At 40.4% G+C, this 21311-nt stretch overlaps 2 protein-coding genes across 2 annotated transcripts; both read left to right on the top strand.

Annotated features, from left to right (window-relative positions):
- The first annotated feature begins 965 nt into the window (after window positions 1–965).
- Window positions 966–14525, top strand: LOC133517219 (ER degradation-enhancing alpha-mannosidase-like protein 2). Its single transcript, XM_061850428.1, has 8 exons — window positions 966–1215; window positions 2391–2687; window positions 3124–3367; window positions 3657–3807; window positions 4437–4616; window positions 4771–5027; window positions 5816–6060; window positions 12969–14525. Exons 1-8 carry the CDS (start codon window positions 1115–1117, stop codon window positions 13687–13689), a joined length of 2196 nt encoding a protein of 731 aa, XP_061706412.1. The 5' UTR covers window positions 966–1114; the 3' UTR covers window positions 13690–14525.
- A 3901-nt stretch (window positions 14526–18426) lies between these two features.
- LOC133517491 (testis-specific serine/threonine-protein kinase 3-like) lies at window positions 18427–20888 on the top strand. The gene is made up of 3 exons (XM_061850825.1): window positions 18427–19445; window positions 19528–20302; window positions 20725–20888. The coding sequence occupies exons 1-3, from the start codon at window positions 19350–19352 to the stop codon at window positions 20886–20888; spliced, it is 1035 nt and encodes a 344-aa protein (XP_061706809.1). The 5' UTR covers window positions 18427–19349.
- Window positions 20889–21311: the final 423 nt, after the last annotated feature.

The raw sequence follows: 21311 nt of genomic DNA on the forward strand, positions 1-21311 counted from the left end.
ATTATTTTTTAATTTTTATTGTTTTAGACAAGTTTAATTTAGTAAAAAAATGACCTATGTAATAAGAGAAACTGACAATAGATGGCGTTACTCTGTGACAAGTGCTGTAAGGTTAAAATCGATTGTAAATAATAATAATTGTCAGTTCACATTTTACTTTTTAAGTTTATGTAGATTATCACCTATACACCATCATATTACAATAAATAGTTATAACCGAGCAAAGCTCGGTCGCCCAGGTACTAATTAATTAATTGCTGTAATTATATACATTATTAATGTAAAAAAACATAATGCTAGCACGATAGTAAGCCAACACCATAGCCTATGATCGCTTACAACTTAATAGATGTTACTTGTCTAAGTAAAATGTTTTAAATGCTTTAAAACCTGGACCAAAATATATTAGTGTGTTGATATATTTTAGCATGCAATTTCAGACATACGATTATAAAAAACAAAACAACATATTTTATGTTCTAAGTGAACTAAACTAAAGATTGAAGAAATGGACCCAATGCAGTCAATAAACGAAAGCTCAGTTGAAGCTGCTGAAGTGACAGAGTGTAGTGACTTTATATAAAAAATATTAGATTTAAACTAACAAACATAAAGAAACAAAAACACAAAGGGTGGAGTAACGACGATTTGTTTTTGTAAAAGCCACGCAGCGGATTCGGTTCGGCACACGAATGATTAGGTGGATTTCAAAATCCACCGAAAAGTTGTCTTGGTCTTTCTAAAAAACTTAGTAGGTTTTGCGTGTTGCAACTTTTTTATTTGTTTTTAAAAACTTTCATCTTAATGTTCCTTCCATTCACATATCCAATAACTTAACATTTTTTTTACATATCGGTGCCTAAAACTCCAACAAATGCCGGCGAAATACGTTTGCGTTCGACGGCTTGGTGTGTACGCACCTTTAGTCAACTCAACTAAAACTACTTTAAACTGAAAACTGTCACTAACGTCAATGTCAGTGTCAATTTAATTCGGTCTTCGGTCGCTGTGGGCTGACGTGTTTACAAGTTTTATTTTAGGATTTGTTAATAAAAATGTGCATAAAAGATATGTTTAAAAAGTGAACATACTCTGTCATCGACTTTTCTTGGATATGGGTGATAGAATATTAATAATATGCCTGGTATGCCTTTATGGCATCAGGTCTAGTTCGGCGCTACGAGAATACACCAAAGAAGATATTCTGAAATTGAGGTAAAACTTTACTTAAGCCCTGAATAGTCTGAACTTGGGCTTATTAAACGCTATTGACGCGAACATACAAGGGGACAATCACATCACACATAAAGGCTGTTTGTTATCTAAAGTGCCGACCGTCACATTCATCACATTGCTATTTCATTCACCACCACCAAGTGTTAAAGATAAATTATTTAAGACCGCATTGTCCGTTTAGTTTTGGTTGATAAATCATGATATTTGTATAGTTTGACCAGCAATTTGATCACCAAATATGCATGTCTGTCTCTCTAATTTATATGTAGAGGAGTATGCGTTTATTATTAACGTATTGACGGTAGGGCAGTGAGCAGAGACATATGGTGAACGCCATCCTGCTCATGTAATTGGTAAGAACTCAATTCTTTTAAGTCTAAATTCAAAAGTCTAAAGAACTCCAATAGTTATTATGAGATTCTGTACTTAAAAATATTGCGAGTCTTTTAGGTGTCGAGTCGAGTCCTTTATTGAGTTTTTTAAGTGCAACTCAAAAGGACTTTAGTCTTCAAATAAAGCCTGATTTGTACATAACCCATGGATTGAATGTGGAGACAATGTCTTTTAGAAAGCTTATGTACATCTTTTGAAAGTTCTCATTAATAAGCTCAAGCCTTTACCAAATTTATTGCGCATAATTAATTGCGCGGTCCGTTTCTACTACAGATTAGAACACCTTGTGGGCCAGATTTGGCCCACAGCTGGGGCTTAGAGACCCTCTGTTTACACCATGTGCATAAGAGCATGTTTGATCATTCATATTTATTTATGTCCTGCTCCTATTGGCCAAGTTTAAATGGGGTATAACAATTAACACAAAAAAAATATAGGGAGTATTTAGGAATATATTCTGCTGATATTCTCAAGAAAAAAATATGGAAAACAACCAAACTATGAGTTGTGAACTCTTGTAGTGTGAATCAATTTAAAAACAATCTTGACAAACTACAATCTAAATAATGAAATTGTGCTAAGTGAACTCTAATTTAGACATACCAGCATCAGCTGCCTGTCTCAAACTAAATAATAATAATAATAATCTTTGGGAATAAATATTCATGGTTACCACACCATTGCCTACAATACTTAAATTTAAACTCAACAATTTACTTCCTTATAAAACTACAAGGGATTTCACTTTGTTATTGTTTCAGAGAAGAGACAAGGGCGATGTTTCAACATGCTTATGACAGTTACTTGAAGTATGCTTATCCTTATGATGAGCTGCGCCCCTTGTCATGTGATGGTGTGGACACCTGGGGTAGCTACTCCTTGACCCTTATAGATGCCCTGGACACCCTGGCAATCATGGGCAACTACACAGAGTTCAACAGAGTGGTGGAGATACTGCTTCAAAAACAGAACTTTGACACTGACATTAATGTGTCGGTGTTTGAGACCAATATTAGGATTATTGGTGGGCTGCTTAGTGCTCATTTATTGTCCTACAAGTAAGTCTCTTTTAATAAGGAAATGGCTCACCTTGTGGTATTAATAGCAAATAATATTAAAATATTTTATTTATTAAAAAAATAAATTTATTAACTTAAGCTAACAGCACCTTTAGAAGCATATTTTTTTTATATACCGACATCAGTGGCAAACAACTATACGCCTGATGGTAAGCAGTCACCGTAGCCTATAGACGCCAGCAGCATCAGAGATATTCCATGCGAGTTGTCAACCCTTATGTTTAATTATGATTAAAGACTAGCAGCACTGTTTATGTACATAATATGACTGTGAGAATTTTTTGAAGAACCTAATTTCAAATATATGTACAAAATGTGTACTTAATACACTGATGCATCTAGCATAACATGAGTTTGCTAACAAATGTGGACAGAGTGGTTACTTTTGAATTGACTTGTTACATTTGAAATTCAGAACAGGAATGAAACTTGAGCCTGGGTGGCCCTGCAACGGCCCTCTGCTACGTCTAGCAGAGGATGTAGCTCAGAGGCTGATTGTGGCCTTTGACACCACCACTGGCATGCCATATGGCACCGTGAACCTGAAGAAAGGAGTCCCGCCGGGAGAAACCACTGTCACATGCACCGCCGGTGTTGGAACATTCATTGTGGAGTTTGGGACATTAAGTAGACTCACAGGAGATCCATTGTATGAAGAGGTAAGACATGTGTTATTATAATCCAATTAAAGGGCCGAATCATAGCTAAGAAAATTGATCAATTTCTTATTTAGCCCTTAAAAAGTAGCATTAAATACAATAAAGATCCCTCAAAATTAGTTTGTTCAATTTATTAATATTAATAATTGTTTAAGCAAAAAACAAGTTGAGCGAAAGTATCAAACGCTTAAAGGGGTTCCAGTTGCAACCATTGTAATCTGTCAATCAATTGTATAGATTTTTTATGTTTGTAAGTTGCAATAATACACGGGAAATATGTTTGTTGCAGTTGGCTTACAACGCTCTGAAGGCGTTGTACCACCACCGGTCACCGATCGGGCTCGTCGGCAACCACGTGGACGTGATGAGCGGCCGCTGGACGGCTCAGGACGCGGGCATCGGCGGCGGCGTAGACTCCTACTTCGAGTACTTGGTTAAAGGTAGTTGATCAATGGTCAAAGCATCTATGCTTTGATCTATCAAAGGCATCAATCTACTACGCTCTCCCGCTACCGATAGGTTTAGCTCGATGGCAACCACGACGACAAGATGAGAGGCTGATTAACTGCGAAATACGCGGTCAAAGTAGTTGCAGTCAGCCTACTACAGCATACTACAAGCACTGTCCAGCTGATCTGTTGACTGTCGTTGTCATGCGCATTTCTCTGCTCATTATCCTGCTCTCAACGGCCAACTGCAAACGGTAATCGATTGTGGTCTGTGCTAATCACGACGACAAGATTAGAGGCTGCCTGAAAGTGAATTTAACTATGCGGGTGTCGGCACCCCGATTTCTGCTTCGAGGATATGGTATCACGTTGGTGTGATTGCGAGAGCTCGGGTGAATAGTGGAAATGCGAACGCTCTAGTGTTATACCTAAAATAAGCAAAGCATTTAGAAACGACAATAAGTAAAGCAGGTACAATAAGTAAGTCAGACCAAGATACCTGCACAGACTATGCAGTGACAGACTGTGGCCGTGCCACAATCAACCTGAAATTCCAATGAAACAGACGAATTCCAGGGCTGCTTGAGAGGGGATTTTTTTTACAAAAACTGATCTTTCAGGAGCCATCCTCCTCGAGCGTCCGGAGTTGATGTCCATGTTCAAGGAGGCGCGGCAGGTGATCGACCGCTACTTGAAGAAGGACGACTGGTACGTGTGGGCGACAATGCTGCGCGGGCACGTGACGCTGCCCGTGTTCCAGAGCCTCGAGTCGTACTGGCCAGGCCTGCTCGGGCTACTCGGTGAGTACTTTGACAACCGATCTGGCCTAGTGGGTAGTGACCCTGCCTATGAAGCCAATGGTCCTGAGTTCGAATGATATCAATTTTGTATTGAAATTTCCAAAACTATTATTTTACTTGGTGTTTATAATATTTACCTTCATAACGCCCACAGGCGACAGTGACACGGCGATGCGTATAATCCACAACTACCACAGCGTGTGGCGTCAGTACGGCTTCACGCCCGAAGTGTACAACCTCGGCACCGGTTCGGCGTCCTCCAGCCGCGAGAGCTACCCGCTGCGGCCCGAGCTCATTGAGTCCATCATGTACCTGTACCGGGAGACCCGAGACCCAATACTGTTGCAGATGGGCGAGGACATCATCCGGAGCATCCAGCACAGCGCCAAGACCCCGTGCGGGTACGCTACGGTGAGAGCTCACTAAATAACTCTATGACAGCATCAATCACCCGGCATATACTCAGACTCGTCAACCGTGAGACCTACCCGCTGCGGCCCGAAGTCATCGAGTTCGGGAGACGAGGGACCCGGTCCTGCTGCAGATGGGCGAGGCCATCATCTGGACTTCCGGAGCACAGTGCCCGGACGCCGTGAGCTACGGTGAACGCTAACTAACTATACCAGTATACTTAGATCGGCTTTAAATCCTCTGGCCTTTGAAGCGATGGAGCATAGGATATCACGGGATTATTGTGCTGCCTCAATAATACTTTGTTTTTATAGAATCTTTAGACATTTAATATTGATTCCAGTTATAGTGACTAGATTTCACCCGCATGATGTATGTTCTATACTGATTAATATTAGTTCTATCTAAGTGTTTTAAACTTTCTTGGCCTATTAGAGAGTGATAATATACCGGTTGATTGAAAAAAAACTGTTTATTTCATAAAAAAACATGCATATTTACAAACTTAACTAAATTACTGATCTTACGGTGTAGAATTAATTATACAATACTATTACATCTTTATTATATTTGTATTTATACTATTTATTGTATTGAATTTATTATATATTGATCCATGTGTTGAATATCGCTTGTGAGCAACAAATGGTGTCCATCTAAACTTCCAACTAAGTATATTTTAAGGCAGCAGTGGTGACTTTTATACGAAAAGGTATTAATGACCAGTATTTCTCAGTGTCGATACCCTACCCTATCAACTGTTCTAAACTTGACTGTTGCACTTTCAGATAAAAGACGTCCGCGATCACCGCAAAGAGGATCGCATGGAGTCGTTCTTCCTCGCGGAAACTACCAAGTACCTGTACCTGCTGTTCGACCCGGACAACTTCATCCACAACCCGGGCAAGCACGGCACCGTGATCAACACGCCGAGCGGCGAGTGCATCGTCGACGTCGGCGGCTACGTGTTCAACACCGAGGCGCACCCCATCGACCCCACCATGCTGTACTGCTGCCAGGAAGCCAGGCAAGGGTGAGTCGAATTTCCAAACAGCGATTGTTAATAAAAATAGACGACGAATCAGCTTTGCATAATGACCCCAAGTCAAGTCACTCTACAAGTCGAGCCATAGCAGGCGGGATGTCAAAGTTGAGCGAGTGAGGTCTTTAGTTCGCAAATGGCGGTTGGCACAGTCGTAGTGAGAATTATTGAGATAATGTCACTCACTAAGCAAATATGCTTTATTGTGCGGTTAAATGATGTGCTTGCTAGTAGTTACATAACTCTTATCATGTACTTGGCGCAAAACCTTTTAATTTCGGTTTCCTTCGTAAAACCATTATTTTAAAACCGGTTTCTCCTTTCTGGGTGTCTTTGTTTACGCGGCACACCACCAGGCCGAGCGGCCGTCGATTCGCTCGTCGAATAACCGGTAAATTTAGGTTACAATAAAGTTCGGACGGAGAATGAAGTCGTTCACGTGACAAAATGGAAATATGCGTTCTTTCTTGCATAATTTTACTGTATAACTGAGCTTGCTTTGTTCTAATCTATATATGTGTTACGTACGGGTAATGTTAAAAGGTTAATTTAATAAGTAAACTAAATCTTAACTGGGTGTACCTTAGTATTACCCAAGCCATTTGGGTAAATCCCGAAAATTAAATCAACTTTAATTTGTATTCGGCGTTAATACGTATAATATTTAGGTCTACCCAACACTGCAGGGAGGGTAATGTCAGAAGTTATGATGCAACACCTAACATTACCCAGCCCTGTGTTGGGTAGACCTAGATGTGTACGGCGGGTAAACGCTGAATACAGATGAATGTTCTTTAAATTTTCGGACTTTACCCAAAAGAATTGGGTGATACTAGTTATACCAGGGTAAACTGGAGTCTAATTAACCTTCTAACATTACCAGTAACATATACATTAATTTATGTGTCCCGACTGAGTCAGTCGATTCATAAACACATAGCAGAAACTACAAAAGCCAGAAAGTTGACATTTCTGATTAGGTTGCATTTATAAACTGTACAAGAGATAAGAAGAACAATTCAATTCATAAGGGCGTTAAAAAGGGGTTGTCCGCTTGTAAGACGTTCAAGTTTTATTTTAAGAGCCCTTATTCCTTGGAGCGTTCTCCGATTTCACGAAATAACGCTCGATAGATGGCGTTGGCGCTCGGTACGCGAGCGCTGGCAACGCGACGCGCGTTTCAATGCAGACTAGAATAATCTTGATAGTTTTCAATATAATGTCAAGCAACATTAATTTTAGTGTTATATGATATCATATGGGCACACTTTATTTTATTTTATATGCACAGTAGTTTTTTTTTTTATGTACACTACTACTAAGTGTACAGACTATAGAGTGTACTATAACCCTTGCTCTTTATTCTGTCTCTTTCACACCAATGGAAAATGAAAAAGTTAGTAAATAACTGCAGGTATAAATAAAGTATATTAGTGCGATAGAGAGACAGATAGTGTTTCGTTGTCGTGACGTAAAAGATTGTCATGTTGGCTATGCACCCATGGCGCCTAGCCAACATGACAATCGTTTGCGCATGTTAGTGCTATAGAGAGACAGTATTGTTTCGTTGTCGTATCATAAACGATTGGCATGTTGGCTACGCAGCCATGATACCTAGCCAAGAAGCCAATCGATTGCACATATTAGTGCGATAGAGAGACAGATAGTGTTTCCTTGTCGTATCGTAAACGTTTGGCATGGTAGCTACGCACCCATGCTGCCTAGTCAAGATGCCAATCGTTTGCGCACATTAGTGCTATAGAGTTTCAGTTTTATTTGAAATCACGTTAGGGTTTGTATTATTATTTTTGACCCGAATGAAGTCCATCCAGGTTCTCATGATGGAGTCAGGAGTTGGTCACCAGGAGGCCTACCGCGAACCACGTTCGACGTGTTGCCTCTCTGTCGCACTTGTAAATTCGTACGTAAGTGTGATAGGGAGGTAACTTGTCGAACGTGGTTCGCGGTAGGCCCTCTGAACTCCTAATCTATTCATTATAATTCCATCGTGTTTGGGCTCAAAAGATTTGCCCTGACGAACACCATCGATCTAGATGAGGTCCAGGGTCACATGACGGAGTCAGGAGTTGGTCACCAGAACTCCCCAGAACTCCTAATCTACTCATCATAACTCCATCGTGTTTGGGCTCAATAGATTTGCCCTGATGAGCACCATCAATCTAGATGAAGTTCAGGGTCTCATGATGGAGTCAGGAGTTGATCACTAGAACTCCTAATCTACTAATTATAATTCCATCGTGTTTGGGCTCAATAGATTTACCCTGACGAGTACCATCGATCTAAATGAAGTCCAGGGTCTCATGATGGAGTCAGGAGTTGGTCACCAGAACTCCTAATGTACTCATTATAATTCCATCGTGTTTGGGCTCAATAGATTTGCCCTGACGAGTACCATCGATCTAAATGAGGTTCAGGGTCTTATGATGGAGTCAGGAGTTGGTCACCAATAATTCCTAATCTACTCATCATAACTCCATCGTGTTTGGGCTCAATAGAGTTGCCCTGACGAGCACCATCAATCTAGATGAGGTCCAGGGTCTCATGATGGAGTCAGGAGTTGGTACTAGAACTCCTAATCTACTCATTACAGATCCATCGTGTTTGGGCTCAATAGATTTACCCCGACAAGCACTATCAATCTAGTTGAAGTCCGCGGTCTCATGATGGAGTCAGGAGTCGGTCACTAGAACTCCTAATCTACTCATTATAATTCCATCGTGTTTGGGCTCCATAGATTTGCCCTGACGAGCACCATCGACCTATCTTCGATCTATCGAAATCTTTTGAGCCCAAACACGATGTAATTATAATGAGTAGATTGGGAGTTCTGGTGACCAACTCCTGACTCCATCATGAGACCCTGGACCTCATCTAGGTCGATGGTGTTCGTCAGGGCAAATCTTTTGAGCCCAAACACGATGGAGTTATGATGAGTAGATTAGGAGTTCTGGTGACCAACTCCTGACTCCAGCATGAGACCCCGGACCTCATCTAGATCGATGGTGCTCGTCAGGGCAAATCTTTTGAGCCCAAACACGATGGAATTATAATGAGTAGATTAGGAGTTCTAGTGACCAACTCCTGACTCCATCATGAGACCCTGGACTTTATCTAGATTGATGGTGCTCGTCAGGGCAAATCTATTGAGCCCAAACACGATGTAATTATAATGAGTAGATTAGGAGTTCTGGTGACCAACTCCTGACTCCATCATGAGACCCTGGACCTCATCTAGGTCGATGGTGTTCGTCAGGGCAAATCTTTTGAGCCCAAACACGATGGAGTTATGATGAGTAGATTAGGAGTTCTGGGGAGTTCTGGTGACCAACTCCTGACTCCGTCATGTGACCCTGGACCTCATCTAGATCGATGGTGTTCGTCAGGGCAAATCTTTTGAGCCTAAACACGATGGAATTATAATGAGTAGATTAGGAGTTCTAGTGACCAACTCCTGACTCCATCATGAGACCCTGGACTTTATCTAGATTGATGGTGCTCGTCAGGGCAAATCTATTGAGCCCAAACACGATGTAATTATAATGAGTAGATTAGGAGTTCTGGTGACCAACTCCTGACTCCATCATGAGACCCTGGACCTCATCTAGGTCGATGGTGTTCGTCAGGGCAAATCTTTTGAGCCCAAACACGATGGAGTTATGATGAGTAGATTAGGAGTTCTGGTGACCAACTCCTGACTCCAGCATGAGACCCCGGACCTCATCTAGATCGATGGTGCTCGTCAGGGCAAATCTTTTGAGCCCAAACACGATAGAGTTATGATGAGTAGATTAGGAGTTCTGGTGACCAACTCCTGACTCCAGCATGAGACCCCGGACCTCATCTAGATCGATGGTGCTCGTCAAGGCAAATCTTTTGAGCCCAAACACGATGGAATTATAATGAGTAGATTAGGAGTTCTAGTGACCAACTCCTGACTCCATCATGAGACCCTGGACTTTATTTAGATTGATGGTGCTCGTCACGGCAAATCTATTGAGCCCAAACACGATGAGGTTATGATGAGTAGTTTAGGAGTTCTGGTGACCAACTCCTGACTCCATCATGAGACCCTGGACCTCATCTAGATCTATGGTGCTCGTCAGGGCAAATCTTTTGAGCCCAAACACGATGGAATTATAATGAGTAGATTAGGAGTTCTAGTGACCAACTCCTTACTCCATCATGAGACCCTGGACTTTTGATGGTGCTCGTCAGGGCAAATCTATTGAGCCCAAACACGACGGAGTTATGATAAGTAGATTAAGAGTCCTGGTGACCAACTCCTGACTCCATCATGACACCCTGGACCTCATCTAGATCGATGGTGTTCGTCAGGGCAAATCTTTTGAGCCCAAACACGATGGGATTATAATGAGTAGATTAGGAGTTCTGGTGACCAACTCCTGACTCCATCATGAGAACTTTGACTTCATCCGGGTCAAAAATAATAATGCAAACCCTAACGTAATTTCAAGTAAAAATGCGTTTTTCAGAATATCGCCGCCAAATAACACTAGACCCCACTCATAGTGTTGTATTCCTGCCGGTGAGTAAGGTTGCCAGAGCTCAACGAGGGTCGGGAGGGGGTTAGGGTCGGCAACGCGCATGTAACTCCTCTGGAGTTGCAGGCATACATAGGCTACGGATACTGCTTACCATCAGGCGGGCCGTAAGCTTGTTTGCCACCGACGTAGTATAAAAAAAAGGACCACTGAAAATCCATCGATAAGCGAGAGTCTGTTGTTAAGCATAGTGTAAAAAATGAACTTTTATTAAGATTTTCTAATCGCAGTATATAGCACTTCTCGGAACTCCGTAGCTGATTACGAACGTAACGAATGCCTTACAATCGAGCACAGGTCCGTCCTCTAAGCGCGCTCCGCGCAGAATGAGAGCGTGGCGTCAATGCTGCGTGATTTATACGTGTTTTAAAAAAATATAAATTTACGGCAATGTAGGTCCCATAGTTATGATTTTTTTTTTATACGTTAACATAAAGTTACAGTTTGCTATAATATTATTTTTAAAGCAAAATATGCGTACAATTTGCGGAAAAAAAATATAATAAAACCCTGTTTTCGCCAAAAAAATGAAGAAAACTCGGAAGGTATTTTATCAGTTTTTTCAAATGAATCTTCGATTGTTCATCATTCCAGCCCCTCGTACGAGATATGTTGAATCAAATTGTAGTCATTCATGTACCAAATGATTCTTGTTTACAGCAAAATTGAGAACCGAAACGCCACATCTCACTGCAAAATTTGGAAAAGACTCCCAAAAAAACTCATTAAAAAAGAGGTTTAAAAGAGAAAACGAAAATTTGAACTGTTGGAGCCGCTAGTTTAGGAAACGATTATTTAAGTACGTTACCAGTTTTTGAATAAATACTAATATTCGTCGTATATTATACGTCGTAATCTTGAATGAAAAAGGAAGCATTTTACAAAATACGCTCGTCTGTAGGAATAAGGACTCTTAAGCTGACTTGAAATTCCGAGAAAAATCATAATATTAAAATAGAAGAAATGTTTGTGATTGAGGGACTCAAAACTTCGTAAGAAGACACTATACACAATACAAGAAAAAACAAATCAGCGTTTTTAAAAATTCTTCCCGTAAGGGGGTTAAAAGGGGATTTGTCTTGATGCATAATACTGCAAAATACTCTCAATACTCTCTTCCATCAGGTTACGTTATCCCGTTGTCATTAAAACACATGATGAGACATGTTGAATCTATAGGATCTTTTCATTGGAGAGTGTTGAAAATAGGTTTGCGAGTTCCCTGTCTTTTGATTTTGACCCGTTTGTTTTTAGAGAATTGCCTAGGAAGCTATTAATCTTTAGTTGCCAATATAATTCGTATTCGGCAAACAATATATTCAGCCCATCTCTATGTGTCTATGGTCTATATCTATTTCAAGTCGAATTTACAATGGTCAAAAGAAATCTGCCATTTCTGTCTGACATATTTCTGTGACTTTAAACAAAACAAGAGTTCGTGGACATTCAAGATGACCAGGACCCCGACAAGCCCAACAGCGCTGGAGCCTTATTAGATCAACGATATAATGTAATTATTTTGCGCATATTACATTAAAAGTCCTGCGATAAACGGATTGGATAACTTTAATGTAACTGTCTCATTATAACATTTAAAACTTTCGCGTTCTGAACACATATTAAAACATATCTAAAACTCAGTCTATCGCAAATTTATTTTGTTAGTGAAACTTGCGTGGAAATAAAAATTCACGATTGGATCCCCGGTTTTAAATATAGGTATGTTATATATAATATAAAAATAAACTAAAAACTTTTCTAACACTAAAAAATCATATAAAAATTGTTCTTTATTTCATGAAATCGCCTTATAAAAATGTATCCAATGTCACTATTCGCCTCGACATTTTTAAGTGTCAACTCTACGGCGCATCACACGGAATGATTTTATGGCCGACCAATCGTATCGTATATTGGGTTGGGTGGTTAAAATGTATCGATCGTGTCTTGGGACTCTTGCGTAGCCTAAAACAGACTCATATTTTGACGAGCTGTGATTAGTCCATTATTATAGTTCAAATCTATTTTTTCTCAGTTTCAAGAAGAAATTTTGTTTGATGCTAGTATTCCAGGTATTTTTTTCGTCTGCCGGTTCCAAAAGGTAGGGTTTACTTCGTTTACTAATTCATATTATTTATATTATATCCCCTTTTGACCTGAATTAGGTCGCGCACCCGACGCCAGTGAGCAGCGCGGTGACGAGCGCTGGAACAAGGGCACTCGCCCCGCTCGCCGCCCGCTGCTCGGTGGCGTCGAGTCCGCGGCCTAACACACACTCAACTCTAACAACAGTAAGTTGGTTTTTTATGTTTCCAGGATCAACATCAGTGAAGTTCATAGGATATATCAAATGCTCGAAGATGAAGACAACATTCATTTTATGACCATGATTGATGCTACTACAAACAACGTTGCTCCAAGTAAAGCAGACGACAACAGTGAAAAAACGGAAGCTGACTCCCCTACCGAGACGAGCAAAGAATCAATATATAGTAAAATAAAGCAAGGGCACGTTTTAATCAAAACTGAAACGAGAACAGGATATGTCAATATGGATGGCACAGAAAGGGAGAAAGTAAAAAACGAATCTAGTTTACGTAACGTTGTTAAAGAACGTATTGTAAACTTCCACAATAATAATACCAGCATCTCTCAGGAGTCCGAGGAGACTGATGAGCAAACTACTGAAGTTAATGAGTCTACGAAAATAAAACCAGCTGGAGAAGTTGATGTGGATGATATAATAGTACCCGGGCAACCACAGGAAGCAGAAAATTTACAACCTCCAAGCAGCACAAAGGCTAAAGAAGCATTTAAGATGTTACCCACCGTAATTCAAGATTTTCTAAACAGCGATTGGAAATCTAATCCGAAATGTGAACCGCAGCACATTTTGGAGAGAATCCGCAGTGAGAATAGGTATCCAGATCATCCAGATGTAGACAAATATGAACTACTGTTGACTCCGGCTCAGTCCTTTTTGCAGAGGATATCTCTAGCTGGAGAGTTTTTAAACAAAAAACAGTTGGAATTGTGATGTATGTAAGTGCTCTACCTAAATCCTGCATCCCAGTGTAGGTAGAGCATTTTCAAATGCAGTTGTTTAAAATATCCTGATAGGAGATAAGATCTCCAGATTTCCGCAACTTTGATCTCAATGCTGGTAAAAAGAAATCCATAAATTGAAAACATAATACGACATATTTCATTGCTCAAGCCTCTACCTAGCTGCGTGGAATAGTACATTATTGTCGAGCCTCGGAATTAGCTGCTTGCTGGCTGAGGATTAATTTTAAGCGGACGACCTTGGGAGTCCTTTTAATTGAATCCGTAGCCAGCAAATAGCCTTCCAGCCAAGTCATATATACTGCTTTTTTCTCAAAAATGGTGCTAGAATTCAACTAACACACATTAAAATAATTAAAAGATTTGATGGTTTTTAAATTAAAATATAGAAGTATATTTTTCTACCGAAATACTCCAACCTATTTGAGACTGTTGAATAGTCGCGGTACCAACATTATAATAATAAGTACTGATCATCTGGCTGTTTAATTAATCTATGCCTTGATCTGATGATTTTAAAAAAGTTTGGAACTACAAATAATGGAATTTGTATGCAACATTGCTGTCGTGAAATCGAGACTGCAATTTTTTTAACTTTTTAATTTTTGACTGACCATTAACTACGCACTTCGCGACCTATTTTTTAACCGGCAAAGACGACATGTGCGTCTAAATGAGATGTCAGAGTGAATGATCGAGGAATCTAAACTTTCAAGTACAATGTTATTATGTTTGTAAAGTAAATTGTATTTAATTTATGATTACCTGATGTTAAGTTTGAAATAATAAAAAGACTGTAAGGTACTATACCGTTGTTTGAATTGGATAAAAAACTTCAGATTTCAACATTAGGGAGTTCTGAACTCCCTGTAGCGGAAGCATGTAAAAAAAATGTCAGTCAGTTATTACATACTCGAATGTGCTTGTAAATCGTGTGACACCGTGCAAGTAGGTAACTGGTGCAAGGCACAGGCTCCATCCTAGGGCTTCCAAATACCGGACTTCTCACAATTCCGGTATTAATACCGAAACTGTCTTCATCAATACCGGGATCCCGATCCCGAATCGCTTGAAATTTCATACTTTAATAAAAAAGGGGAATTAAAAAGGCGCTCTGTAAAACCTGATATATATCCTGTAAGTAAAAGCTTTTAATAAAACGATAAAGGCCCATCCAGGCGGAAACAAGTTTTCGCCAATCTAATTAAATTGTCTGATCAAATCAGGAGGTGTGGATGCAAAAATGAAATAGGCTCGCCCATCACACTTTATTCGATTGCAAGATTATGATCGATCAAATGGAGGCGCAAACGCAAGAATACCAAATTCCGACTTTACAATTAGTATGCACATACTACGACATTTCTATACTACGAGCAATTATTTTTTGATCAAATTGGTCAATTTCATCATCCCGTTTGGAGTGGCCTTAAACAACCAATGTCACCATTTGCAATAATTTTATTTCACACACCAGGTTGGCAATAATTTTATCCAAGTTGGTGACTTCACCAGTCACATTTAGTCCAACTTAACCAACCAGCCAATTTTTCTTCAAATTTCTGCCAAAATTGGTTTGTAATACTACAGTTCCTTACTCTAATTCTTTTAAATTTTTGCTAATAACTAATTATATTAATGTCACTATCATCATCGTACCTATTCATCACTCAGAAAACTGCAGGATTCATCTAACCCCCCCCCCCCCCCCACTATTCATAAACGTGTACTAAAGTTACGATGCCGCGTGTTTTTTTTTCGCCAAGGTGTGTAAATAAATAACGCGTCGTGTGCCGAAAATGAGTTTGGTAAAAACTCATATAACATTTTTTGCACCTTATGACCCACAGAAAACCGCCTATAGAAGCCTAATATTGGCCATTTTGTTCGAGACGCGAAACACCAAACCGCGAGGTGCGGGACGGGTGCTCACGGCGTTGCGATTGGTCATTTCAAACGACGCGCTGTCATGTGTATGCGTAGGGATGGGACATGTTCATTACGGGAAGTGGTAGTGGTACCAGTGGTACTGTAATTTAATGTGGTAAAATTGTTATCAATAAAGTCTACAGAAAAAATACTTAACAGTATTAAAACAATATAATCTGTCAAGTACTTTAAAAATGTATCTAAAAATTTTACTTTGCATATTAATGGGATAAGATTTTAACATAAAATAATAAGGGTCACAGAAAATATGTATGGAATTGAAAAAATATGCAGCGTCTTACGTATGCGAAAAACTCGCGAACGCGAACTGAAGTGGCGCGGCGCGGGTGAATCAATCTTTCGATAACTGGTCTATAGAAGTGTCCTACTTGCGAATGCCGTGGGCCGCTGCGCCGCCCCGCTCCGCTCCACTTCGCTTCGCTTCGCGTTCGCGAGTTGCAGGTGCAACCAGCGGCTTGAGTATGCGCCAGCAAGAGCTGGGTCGGGGAAAAGCGCGGGCTAAATTAAATTACATATACTTACATTATGCTTGCTCCTTGCGAAAGTCGTCTGCGCCAGTTGGGGGAAACTGGGGGAATTGGGAACGGCGGGTAATTAAAAATAGTGAGATATATAGTACTTCTAATTGCACAAAAAATATTGAGTATCTTTACAACGGACATTAAGAGGCTTGCATGTGACTAAGTGACTGTAAGATTCAGAAGCTACGCCCATGTGGTCACGATTAATCGAACAAAATATGGTCACGATGAATCGAAATGCTTAAAGCAGATCTGCAGACCGCCGTCGAGATTTTGACTCCGCTTTTAGAGAAAGTATGGAATGCTGAAGAACTTCCTGATGATTGGAATCTTCTTTAATTACTGTCCCGAAGAAAGATGACCTCACTCAGTGCGGAAATTGGAGAGGAATCACACTACTTTCAGTGCCAGCCAAAGTTCTGTGTAAAATATTACTGGACAAAATGAAGAAGGTAATTGATCCCCTCATACGGAGAGAACAGGCAGGTTTCCGCCCAAATCGTTCTTGCACAGACCAGATCAATACCTTGCGGATCATCCTAGAAGGAGCATCAGAATGGAAACGAGAAGTTTACCTTACCTTCGTTGACTTCGAAAAATCCTTCGACACGGTACGTTGGTCCAGCATCTGGTCTCGTTTGGATGAGGTTGGAGTTCCACCTAAGCTACGAGACCTATTAAAAGTCGTGTACAATAACTACGACTGCAAAGTCTCACACAACGGCCTTATCTCCGAAGATATCAAAGTTCTCGCGGGAGTCAGACAAGGCTGCCTACTATCTCCCTTGCTGTTTCTCATCATCTTGGACGGAATTATGCACCGCGTAAATGATGGTAAACGCCGAGGCATATAGTAGGGGTTAACCGGTCAGCTGGATGACCTAGACTACGCTGATGACATCTGCCTGCTTAGCCACAAACACGCCGATATGCAAGCGAAGCTAGACGACTTACAGCGAGAGGCTAGGTCCGATGGGATAAAAATCAACTCCCGGAAGACTCAAGAAATGCGTACGAAGGGGGGAAACTCGCTAGCGCTGAATCTTGGCGCTGAGCAGATAGAGCGAGTAGATAAATTTACTTATCGGGGTAGCGTTGTGTCAAAACCCGGAGGAACTGAAGAGGACATCGCTTCTAGGATAGCCAAAGCTAAGGCAACCTTCGCTTCGTCCCATATGGCGGTCTCGAAAACTGACGAGAGGAGTAAAATTGAAAATTTTCCGATCGAACGTGAAAACCGTGCTGCTATATGGATGCGAGACGTGGAGGGTCACTATGGACATCACGCGGCGGATCCAAGTGTTTTTTAACCGGTGCCTTCGACAGATTCTCGGGATATACTGGCCCGACAGAATATCTAATGAACGCCTATTAGATACCTGCCGCGAAACTCCGATCGGTCACCAGATCGTGCACCGCAAGTGAACCTGGATCGGTCACACTCTTAGAAGGCATCCCGACCACATCCCTAGGCAAGCCCTAGAATGGACCCCGCAAGGCAAGTGAGATTCAGGCTGTCCCAAACAGTCCTGGCGGCGCTCAGTGGCATCCGAATTGACAGCAATGGGCTATCATGGCCTGAGGTGAAGCACGCGGCCCAAGACAGAACGAGATGGCGGCGCACTGTGGACGCCCTCTGCCCCACCTAGGGGACGTAGGACTTTAAGAGAGAAATCAAATTACATATACTTACATTATGATTGCTACTTGTGAAAGTAGTCCGCGCCAGTTAGGGGAAACTGGGGGAATTGGGAACGGCGGGTAATTAAAAATAGTGAGATATATAGTACTTCTAATTGCACAAAAAAATATTGAGTATCTTTACAACGGACATTAAGAGGCTTGCATGTGCCTAAGTGACTGTAAGATTCAGAAGCTACGCCCACGTGGTCACGATTAATCGAACAAAATATTTTCAACTTTTGTTACTCGTATAATTTTTATCAATTATCATGACAGATGTAAGCATGGAGTTTTTGGAGTTGAAGATTCCATATTTTGTTATTATCTTGTGTATGGTACCTCATTTCAAACCCCAGGTGGTTTCAAGTTCACCAAAATTACAATCATGAGTAATACTAATTTTGATTGCTATTATTCAATTGGGGTAATTATGATCTAAGGAAACGAGAGTGTTCCCAATTACCCCCTCAATGATTCCTACTACATAGTACATATTGATTGACATACCATTTTTTTTTTACTTTGAAAATGCTATGTATCTCGTGAGTTAAAAAAAGATCCTTGAAAAGTCATACTAAATTGGAATTCTTCAGTGTTTCCATTTCCCCCGGGGACTGTTTCCAATTACCCCATACAGTTTCGGGTAAAAGATACGGCAAGGCTTTTGTTTTCGCCCAAGTTTAGTAGGATAACATTAACTTAAAATTATTATTTTGTTAAAATTAGATAGACAGATAACCAAACTAACGGTTAGCATAAAAACTAATTCGGCTTACGATATTTTTATATCTGCTTATAGCGTTTGAAATTAAGTGTTCCCAACTCCCCCACTCTCCCCTACATGTACGATGCATCCTCATCGCGCCTCATGTTCTGCCGCCAGAGTGCAGCACTAGCACATATTGACCATATTGTAAGCCATAGGGTACCTAACTTATGCATACTATGACTTAAACAGTTTTTTGAAAAGTTTTCACTATGTCATTGATGCATCGAAGCAGTTTTTTTGCAGAAAGCCTATCGCGAAACGCAAAAATCGAAATTTCGTTATCTATCTGCTTCTCTATCGCCGAATATGTAAGAGTGATAGAGAGGCAGATAACGAAATTTTGATTTTATGTGTTTTGCAGTAGGCACTTGGTAGGCACTCCTAATATTCCCTACGAGTATTTGTACCGGTTACATGCACCATGTGCAAGTAACAACAAGATAGTATTCCACAGAAAGCCTGGGGTTCCATAGCCAAAAAGTACTTTCCTAAAATTGACGATTTTTAAAGAAGAAAAATCGCCGTCAAGCATATGTATAAGTGACATTGTACTTCTGTCAGTTATGTTATCAAAATGTAGTCTAAATTTTTAAATCTAAATAACAAAATAAAATATAACAAAATGCCTACTTTTCCTCTGGCTATGAAGAGACGTCGACTGAATGCTGATGTTGGCTGCTCCGTGTTTAACGGCATGGTAATGGTATCATGACCGAATTGAAAACAACACCATCAGAGGAAAATACTTTGTCGTCTAAAGGATACAAATTGACTAAATTTATAGGTGAAGGTGCTTACGCTAAGGTGCCTAATACACACAGTAGTAAACACTCACAGCAACAAAGTTTAAGTTATACATTCTCATGGTGTCACCCTTTATCCACAGGTGTTTTTAACAGAATACTCATCAAAAGATAGTGATGCCAAAAGTACACTCGCTTGCAAAATAATCGAGACCTCCAAAGCTCCCAAGGAATTCGTCGTGAAGTTTCTACCCCGCGAAATTGACGTATTGATACGTTTAAATCACCCTCATCTGATACATATTCATAGTATATTTCAGAGGAAGACCAAATATTACATTTTCATGCGATTCAGTGAAAATGGTGATCTTTTAGGGCATATCTTAAAAAACGGATGTATGTCGGAAAATCAATCTCGAGTGTGGATGCGACAGTTGGCACTCGGGCTACAGTATTTGCACGAACTGGAGATCGCGCATAGAGATATCAAATGTGAAAATATCCTATTGACGGCGAATTTTAACGTGAAGCTTTCCGATTTTGGGTTTTCGAGGTTTTGTGTGGACTTAGATAATCAGCCAATTTTGAGTGAAACTTACTGTGGGTCCATGTCGTACGCGGCTCCGGAGATTCTGCGCGGGAAGCCATACGCGCCGAAACAAACGGATTTGTGGTCGCTGGGTGTGGTGATGTTCGTGATGCTCAACAAAGCCATGCCGTTCGACGACACGCGAATGCGGAAGCTTTACGAGCAGCAAATGAGCAAGAAGTACCGATTTAGGTCGCGTGTGGCGCCCACGCTCTCTGTCGAGTGCAAGACTGTAGTGAAATATCTCTTGGAGCCGGATCCGGGCCTGCGGTATACGGCCGTGCAAGTGTTGAACTCCGAATGGATCGCTATGGATAGCAGGCTTACTAGTAATGGCTTTGGATATTTTAAAAATAAACCTTTATTCATAGTAGCTACCTACAATGGTATGTATATGTATGTAGTCACAAGGTTACCTACAAATTCAAATATATTGCACTCCCTAAAAGATAGGCAACCACGTAAAACAGCTGAGCGGATTCGGATGATAATTGACAGTGGTATAAGTATGAGTATACCGAAGCCGAAGTGAAACTGACTGAAATAAGACAACATATTATTCAATTTTACTTATCTTTATTAAGGACTAAAAGTTATTAAGGGTGTTATAAGGTGGGAGTGAAATGGGGTCAGTTTAACAAATTCACGCTGGGATACTCGCACTCGCGCTCGTAGTTATTACTAGTCGTTACTACTTAGTTAAATATAATGTACCTGCTACCTACCTAAGGCAACCACACCTATGTTTTAGCTATGAATGCAGTAGAGACGGCAGCTCTAAAGCGAGCTAAGGAGCAACACAGAAGAATGTCAGACCCGCGCAAAACTGTTAACAAAAAGCACGGTGACATATTAAACAATCCAATTAGAGACTCTCAACATAGAGTGAGTGCTTGTTTTTTGACCTGTCTATAGTGTCTATTGAATATAAAAGATACTAAGGTAAAGGGCCCCTAGTTCATGTTAGTACCTTATTTCGTTATTTTTGGTTTTGGCGCAAATAATAAGCAATTTCAATATTTTTTATTCAAATTACACATAAATAATAAAAATCATGTACCAATATTTTATTGTCTAATCTGGGAGTAATACGACGCTTGAAAGTTCGAAACTATCAGACGGTCGCGAACAGCTGTTGTATGCGTGCATTTTTTGTAGCTGTAAGGTGCGCGATCTCACTTGTTAAGCTTATAGAAAGGAAAAGGTTAAACCATTCGAATAAAAGTTTTTAAGATAAGAGATTGATACAAAAAAAAATATTAAATATATGCATAAAAATACCTTTGTAATTAATCGAACTTTGGAGCTGACTTGAATTTCACTTTATTTATTTTCGTT

This window comes from Cydia pomonella, chromosome 4, assembly GCF_033807575.1.
Source record: "Cydia pomonella isolate Wapato2018A chromosome 4, ilCydPomo1, whole genome shotgun sequence".
Classification (NCBI taxonomy): domain Eukaryota; kingdom Metazoa; phylum Arthropoda; class Insecta; order Lepidoptera; family Tortricidae; genus Cydia; species Cydia pomonella.